We start from the raw sequence: 8,437 nt of genomic DNA, 5'->3' as shown, positions 1-8,437 counted from the left end.
GAAGCGTCGAAACACAACCTGAGGTTCAAGCGCCTTCTCAGCCTAGAATCGAGCAGCTTGAAGTTGATATTTCTGGAAGTCGAATGCTCCAAACTCCATCTCCAAATGAAACCATGTCTGATGGTGCAAGTATTTTCACAAAGTGAGGGGAAAGGGATAGGAGAGGGCGACTAGTACGAAGCAGGAGGTTCAAAAAGACCAAAGAAAAAAGGCGTTTTAAGCAGGAAAATTGCCCATTGAAGAGAAAGGCTATTTCTGAATTGGATCTTGTTTCCATTCAATTTATAGAGGATGTAGAAGATGATGCTGACTCCATGATGGCAAGAAAAAAGAAAAAGGGGAAGAGTATTATACACTCTTCACATAATGGGGCAGGGTCGTCCAATGCAAACTTTGGGCCTAGGTCTTCAAGGAAGTTCGTGTTTGAAGCTAACATTGTTTTGCAATTTGCAGGTGATGGGCTTGCGGTGGTTGACCCAAATCAACCACCTCCATCTCAGTGATTGGCCTCTTGTGGAATTGTCGCGGAATTAAATGCCCAACAACCCCGATAATCCCTAAAATTAAACGACTTGTTGGGTCTTTTGATCCGGAGTTTATTTTCCTTTCAGAAACAAAAAGTAGTCCGGATTTAGTTTTTAATCGACTTAGGTCCCTAGGTTTTAATTTCTTTAAGGGTGTTAACCCGAAAGGCTTAAGTGGTGGTCTTTGGTTAGGTTGGAAGACTAAAAACTTGTTAGATGTTATTTTTGCTTGTATCAATTTCCTTGTTGTGGATGTAAACGATAATATGAATGGGAAATGGAGATTGATTTTGGTCTACGGGGAACCTTGCAACTCCCTAAGAAAAGACGTTTGGGATTGTCTTACTCAATGGACAAGTCCAAGCCTTAATGTGCCAATCACTATTGTTGGCGATTTTAATCAAGTTGATTCGTTTTTAGACAACACAGGCGCTAATTCCACCAACATTAGGGGATATCAAGTTTTTAATGAATGGAAGGAATCTAATGATCTTCATGATAAAGTCTATGAGGGAACTAGATTTACTTGGTCGAATGGTAGGGAGGGGGAAGACTTAGTCCTTGAACGCTTAGATAAAGGCTATGTTAACACTCCATGGCTTACGAAATTTTCTCATGCTTTTATCACGCATCAACCAATTCAAATCTCCGATCATGCACCAATATTGTTTCACACGACTAATACCATCAAGAAGAAGAGGAGTATCTATAAAATTGAGCAATGGAGCCCAAGTTATAAAGATTGCATCCAAGCAGCCCAAGACACTTGGAATGCCCACCAGAATGGCTCTCCTATGTTTAGACTTGTTAAAAAAACAAAAAAGGCTAAATATGAGATTAAGAGGTGGTCACTTGATAAAAGAGAGGAGTGGAATGGAGAATGGGATAAGTTTGAGAAGGATATCTTGGAAGCTCAAATTTTGCTAGAAGAGGAAGGCAAGGAGGAGGAGTTCATGCGCGTAAGTAAGAAGCTAGAGGAGTACTCTAAGAATATAGCGATCTACTGGAGGCAAAGAGCTAAAATAAATTGGGACTACGCAGGTGACACATGCTCAAGGTATTTTTTTAATTTTGTCAAAGGTAGGAAGTCTCGTAACAAATTAGAAGCAATAAAGGATGAGCAGGGAGTTTGGGTCACAGAAGAAGAAAACATAGCCAATATTGTTGTTAACTACTTTAAGGATCTATATGGGTGCAATCTCCCATGCTCTTCGCATCACACACAGCAAAGGGATGAGGGAATTGATGGGGTTCTCAACGGCATCACGAAAGCACTAACCAAGGATCAAAAAGATTTACTGTCCAAACCTTATACCAGAAGAGAAGTGAGAAATGCACTCTTTGCCATGAAGCCTTGGAAAGCTCCGGGGCCGGATGGTGTTCCGGCTGGTTTTTACCCGAAAAATTGGCATTGGATGCAAGAAGACATCATGGAGGCTGTCTTGTCTAGCCTCAAATCAGGTAATATTCTTCGGGAAATAAATTGCACAAACATTGCCTTGGTGCCTAAATGTGAGAACCCTGAGACCATGGAAAAATTACGGCCAATTGGGCTTTGCAATGTTGTCTATAAGATAATCTCTAAGTGTCTCACTAAAAGACTTAGGAAAGTAATTAGTGGGCTAGTGAGTCAATTTCAAAATGCCTTCATTCCGAAGAGGGCTATCTCGGATAATATACTGTTAGCTCATGAATTATTAGAAAATATCAGGACAACGAAAAAAGGTAGGAAGAGTAAATTAGCAATCAAGACCGACATGAGTAAAGCGTATGATCGGATTAACTGGGATTTTCTTGAACGTGTGCTCCTTAAGTTTAATTTGCTAGAAATCATGATCAAGACGATCATGAATTGTGTTAGGACAGTTTCTTTCTCTGTAATCATCAATGTTCACCCCATGAGAAGTTCAAACCGAGATATGGTCTTTGACAGGGGGACCCTCTCTCCCCGTACCTCTTTATTTTGTGTATGGAATGCTTATCAGGGATGATTAGAGCAGAAGAAGCACGAGGTAATATCACTGGGATTAGTATTGCTAGAAAAGCTCCTCACATTAGTCACCTTTTCTTTGCGGATGACTCAGCTTTTTTTCTTCAAGGAGAGGAAAATAATGTTTTAATTCTAAAGAAAATCCTAGATAGTTATTGCAAGGCTTCTGGTCAGATTATTAACAAGGATAAGTCCGTACTTTTAGCTAGCTCCAACTCAAATGAAGAGGATATAAACAGGTTCAGTGAGATTCTTGGAATTGCTAGAAGTAGCAGTTTTGGTGTTTACTTAGGAATACCTTCAGATTTTGGGGTCTCAAAACAGCAAATTTTCTGTAAAATAGTGGATAAGGTGAAAGAGAGACTCACGGCTTAGAATTCAATGTTCCTCTCTCATGCTGGCAGATTAACCTTGATCAAATCAGTCCTCTCCAACTTAGGAACCTATGTTCTTTCAGTTTTCAAGTGCCCTGTCAATGTTTTGAAAAGAATCAATAGTATTGTAGCTAGGTTTTGGTGGCTTGGCAATAGGAATGGCAAGGGAGTGTACTGGAAGAATTGGTCTCACCTCACTCAAACAAAGGAGAATGGTGGTTTAGGAATTTTAGATGCTCGGTTTTTCAACCAAGCCTTGCTTGCCAAACATGGTTGGCGCATTTTACAGGACAAGGATTCACTCTTCAGCAAAGTTTACAGTGCTAAATATGGCATCAACAAGCTTACTCTCTTCGAGGACTCTGAATATGGCATCGTGGGGTTGGAATGGCATTAAATGGGGGCTGCAGATACTAAAAATAGGATGTGCTTGGTCCATAGGTGATGGGTGCTGCACTAAAATTCACCATCCCTGGGTCTATGGTGCTCCTCCAACTTGGAGATATCAAGGCTGCTCAAACAATGATTGTGTTGCTTAACTTAGGAAGCTGAATGGTGATTGGGATTTAGAGGCCTACAAAGCTTGGTTCAGTGATGACTCAGTTAAGAAGATATCTACAATCAGGGCTATGGATAAAGGCTATGATGACTTGATTATATGGAAGAAAGACAGAGGTGGGATGTATTCAGTTAGAATTGGCTATAAGATGCTCCTTTTGGGCAATCAAAAACAAGCTATAAAGCAGGGTTTTGATGTGAAACAAAACATTGACTGGAAGAAATTCTGAAAAAGAAAGGGCACCCCAAAACAGAAAATTTTTTTATGGAAAATTCTTAAGGGAGCTCTCTCAGTTGGTAGTGAAAGGAAGAAAAGAGGATTGGGTGTGCAGCATCACTGCAAGCTATGCCTCATGGATAATAGTCCTAGTAGTTCTCACCTGGAAACACTAGAACATATATTTAGGGATTGTAATTTTGCTACCCATATTTGGAAAGGCTGCAGATTGGGAATCAATGTGAGCAATCAGGCTCACAATCCTATAGCAGAATGGATTTGCAACTGGTTAAGAATTCTGGATGATAAGGGTAGGGATTTGGGTGAGAGTTATCAAATTTTCTTAGCAGGTTTGGATTGCATTTGGGAAGCAAGAAATAACAAGATTTTCAAAAACCTAAACGCAAACCCAGGTTATGTCATTATCAGCATGGATCGAAGAGTGAACAGCAACCAACAGAGGCTAGAAGATACATATAGGGCTATGAAGCAGAGCTTGGATGACAGGCAGCTTGAACCACCAGGTTTTGAGAAACTCCTAGTGACTGTCACAGACCAGGAACAACAACAGCTAAAGATTTCAGAATTAGTTGCAGGGCAAGGAAGTTGCAACAAGGCAACTCTAGTAATTTACCACAGCAAGAGTAGAGGCAGAGTTCTCAAGTGGCATTGGCTTGTGAAGCAGGCTGGTAGTACTCTTGAACAAGGGGTGTTGCAGCAGGCTACAGAGAATAGAGAAGCTAACTTCCTTCACACTGCTTGGGATGGACTGCGAGGAGCTCTAAGACTGAAGATGTGGCATCTGCAAATCGAATCTAATGACAAAAACAGCATAGCATGGATGCAGGATGATCACATCAGCCTTAAAGGGGATAGAATGATAAAAGGAAAAATCAATAATCTACTACCTTATTTTCATTGTGTTTCTGTAACTTACAAAAACTCTAGGAATTAACTCCCTTTTCTGCTGCTGCAAAAAAAAAAAAAAAAAAAAAAAAAAAAAAAAAAAAAAAAAAAAAAAAAAAAAAAACTAAGCTACTAGTAAGCAAAAACATAATATTACACTTTGTATTTTATTTAAATGCTGACTAACTTCTTTTTTTTTTTCTAAACCTGGCAAGGCATGTGCCCTACCAGGACACAATGTGGCTCCGCCACTGGATTGTTATATAGGCCCACTATAATTTACTCTATCATCTGTGATTTTGAGTCATTTAAATTAACAAATTTATTATTGATTATTTATTAGCGGTGTTTAATATGTTAGAGCAACTTCAATAGTAAGTTAATTATTAAATTAGCTTGTCATGCCACATATGATTTCAATCTAACTTTCTTTATAGCTAGTTTGTGCCCAATGGTTAGCTACTAGCTTGTTAATTAAATAAGCTTGACTTTTTCAATTAGCTCTAGAAATTTAATTAATTTAATATACCTCTACTACTGTCTAAAAATTTTGGAAACTTTTTTTGTCAAGCTAATCTGCTTGGCCAAGCTAATTATATCTTTATAGCTCCAATGGTCAAGCTATTAGCTAGAGATTTTTGAAAATTGCAAGCAAAGTCTCTAGCTACGACCTTTGGAGTTGCTCTTACACACAAACCTCAAAGATACCTGGTAACTTTTCAAAAATAAAAGGGTACCTCGTGTAGATGGTTAAACCTCAAGGCCAGGGTACATTGTGAAAAATTCGGATATTATATGCTAAACTTTTGCATTGTACATGTACCATAGTACAATTAGGGAACTTAATTACTATCTAGACAACTAATATGAAAAAAGTAAGGCTCCGTTCAGTTCACCTTATTTTTACTTAATGGAATTTTTTTTTATTGATACTAGGTTAGGTCCCGTGCCATGCACAGTAATTTTCAATAACTGGTTTTTAAAACATGACAAAATAAAAAAATGACAAAAAAATTATTTGTTGATTTAATATTCACATTTCATTATTTAAGCCGGTTAGTCAAGAAAATAATGTATAATCTTTTTGTAATAAACGTATGCACTACATAATATGTCTTTCTTAAAAATAGTCCACATGTCACAAATTATGTTAAGATTCTTAGGAATATTTTTTTTTATTTTTTTTTGCTTAGCTTAATAGTTGACAATATATTTTTTTAGAAAGCTAAATTAAATCTTCTATTATATTTCATAAGTAATTATATATTATTTGTATGTAGAAAGATTTCTTCCTAAAATATAATTTTTTTATTCAAAAAAAAAAAAAAAAAAACTAAGGACACACCAGAAGATGACACGTGTCATTGCTGGTATGTCTTGTAGTATATAGTTATTCATTAAATTAATTTTGTTGAACTTATATTATTATTTTTACTGAACATAAATTAATTTTACTTAAATTAATTTTGCTGAATTGAAATCATTTTTACTGATTATTATAATTCTTCTTTAAAGATACTGAATTTTATTCAAATGAACTTATTTTTGCTGAACTGAAGTTATTTTTACAGAACTTAACTCATTTTTACTTGGAGTTGTCAAAAACTTAACCGACCGAAATGTAATACCCCGTTTAAATGCATTGGAGAACTGGTTCAATATTTCCCCATGGTTAACACTAAAAACCTTATTTTTTGTAAATCCTGACAAAAAAAAAACCTTATTTTCACCAGTGTTAACCATGGTTAAATGCATTGGAGAACTGGTTCAATATTTCCCCAACACCTTGGGAAGTTGAAGAGCCTGAGCAACCTGGGGAAACTCAGCCCATAGAACCTCAATACATACCCCCAGAAAATCAAATTATTCAAAACACATAGCTTGAGCAACCTTCCCAACGCATTGTACCCCCTATTCAGAATGTAGGAGGATTTGGTGCTAATAACAACAATGAATCTTCTAAGTCATCTAGGGTCTCAACCTATTTCCAGAGGAGGGTGCCTAGAACTAGTGCTAGAAGAAAAGGTATTGTGATTAGCAGTAGCACAAGTGGTGGTGAGAGTGATGTGAACACTGTGCAACCAAGTGAGAATTTGGGAGCTGCTGCAAGTTTGGGTGAAGACACTACTGACACAACCTTGACAGTGTATGAAGATGCTGATGATGATGGTGAATACCAGGAAAAGGATGATGAGCAGTCTGAGGATGTTGGGGATGGTGAGGACAGTGAGAGTTTTACTGATGATGAGGAGCAGGGAGATGATGAATATGGACCTATGGTAGAGGATTCTTTTGATCCATTTGAAGAAGCAGATTTTGTATGTGATGATGACCAGGATGATTACTTGAGTAAACTGTATAACAATGGGGAAGTTTACAAAGATGAGGGGTTTGGTAAAATAGTTCTTAAGGAGTGGCAGCTTTTTGTTGATAAGCAACACCTTAGAGATGTTGTTAGGGATTATTGTATACAATGTGGGTTTGCTGTTGTTGTAGATTATGCTAGCACCAAAAGATATGCAGCTAGATGCTCTGACATTAACTGTAACTGGAGGGTGCATGCATCAATTTTGCCAGATAACACCACATGGGCAATAAAAAAGCTTAGTAATCCAGAGCATACTTGCCAAGGACTAGAGTCTAGGAATCCAATGGTTAATGTGAGGTGGGCTACTAGAGTGTTGTTGGATGATATTAGGGCTAACAATGATATCCCAGCTAAGTCCTTGAATGAGTTATTGTGGAAGAGATATGGTGTTGACATGGCACAGAGCACACTATACAGAGTTAGGTCACAAGCTTTAATGGAAATTCATGGTGGACATGATGAGTCATACAAGCACTTGCCAATGTACTGTGATATCATTAGGGAGCTCAACCCAAATTCAATTGCTCATGTTGTTTGGACTAGACCTGAACTTGAGAGGCCTTTACAGTTCAGCAGCATCTTCATTGCCTTTCAAGCTGCATTGGATGGGTTAAAAGCAGGGTGCAGAAGCTTGATTGGAGTAGATGGGGCACACCTCAAGGGCAATTATGGTGGAGTGTTACTCTCTGCAGTAGCCATGGATCGAAATAATGAGATTTTCCAGTTGCATGGGCAATTGTGGGAGTTGAAAATGCTGACAGCTGGAAATTCTTCCTTTGGCATCTGAAAAATGCTTTACAAGATTCTGGAAGAGGAGATCAATGGTGCATACTTTCTGACAGGCAAAAGGTAAAAAAGCTACATTTATGTATTGATTTGTGAATGTGATCATCATCCTAATATCATTGCTTGTGTTGTTTTTGTAGGGTATTGATCCAGCTCTAACTGAAATTTGGCCTAAAGTGGGGAGGAGATACTGTTGCAAGCATTTAGTGAAGAATTTCAAAGGCCAGTTTCCTGGCTTGCTTATGTTTCAGCTATTTTGGAAAGCTGCTGGGGCATACAACCCTTTTACTTTCAAGAAGGCAATGACAGCATTACAGAAGGCAAATCCACTAGCCTTGGTTTGGCTTGCAGAAATAGGCCCACAGTCAACATGGACAAAGCATGCATTCAATCCAGCCATCAAGAATGACATCAACAAATCAAACTTTGTAGAAAGCTTCAATTCTACTCTGGGGGTGGATAGATGCAGACCTGTATTGACCTTGCTTGAAGGTAACATTATTGATTAAAAATGGTATATTTTGAAACTATAACTTAGGCTAATATGTATACTCTACCTTGTATGTAGGTATAAGGAGGTTAACTATGGTAAGAATGGCAACTAGGAGGGAAGCTTGTGAAACATGGGTTGATGATTTCTGCCCAAACATAATGAAAAGAATTCAGGTTATCAGGCTTGAGTCTAGATCATGTAAATGCTTGAAATCTGGTGAT

The 8,437-nt window shown here is 37.9% G+C and overlaps 1 protein-coding gene across 1 annotated transcript; it reads left to right on the top strand.

Moving 5' to 3' along the window:
* Positions 1 to 2,511: 2,511 nt before the first annotated feature.
* LOC145613870 (uncharacterized) lies at positions 2,512 to 2,889 on the top strand. Its single transcript, XM_081668909.1, has one exon. The coding sequence runs from the start codon at positions 2,512 to 2,514 to the stop codon at positions 2,887 to 2,889; it is 378 nt and encodes a 125-aa protein (XP_081525035.1).
* Positions 2,890 to 8,437: the final 5,548 nt, after the last annotated feature.

The sequence above is a fragment of the Chenopodium album genome, chromosome 25 (genome assembly GCF_948465745.1).
Source record: "Chenopodium album chromosome 25, dcCheAlbu1.1, whole genome shotgun sequence".
In the NCBI taxonomy this organism is placed as follows: domain Eukaryota; kingdom Viridiplantae; phylum Streptophyta; class Magnoliopsida; order Caryophyllales; family Amaranthaceae; genus Chenopodium; species Chenopodium album.
Note: the sequence above shows the minus strand (reverse complement) of the source record. Positions and strands in the feature narration are given on the sequence as shown.

Excerpts from the sequence above, each read along its gene's own strand:
- LOC145613870 (XM_081668909.1), top strand. The coding sequence starts at position 2,512 with ATGATTAGAGCAGAAGAAGCACGAGGTAATATCACTGGGATTAGTATT.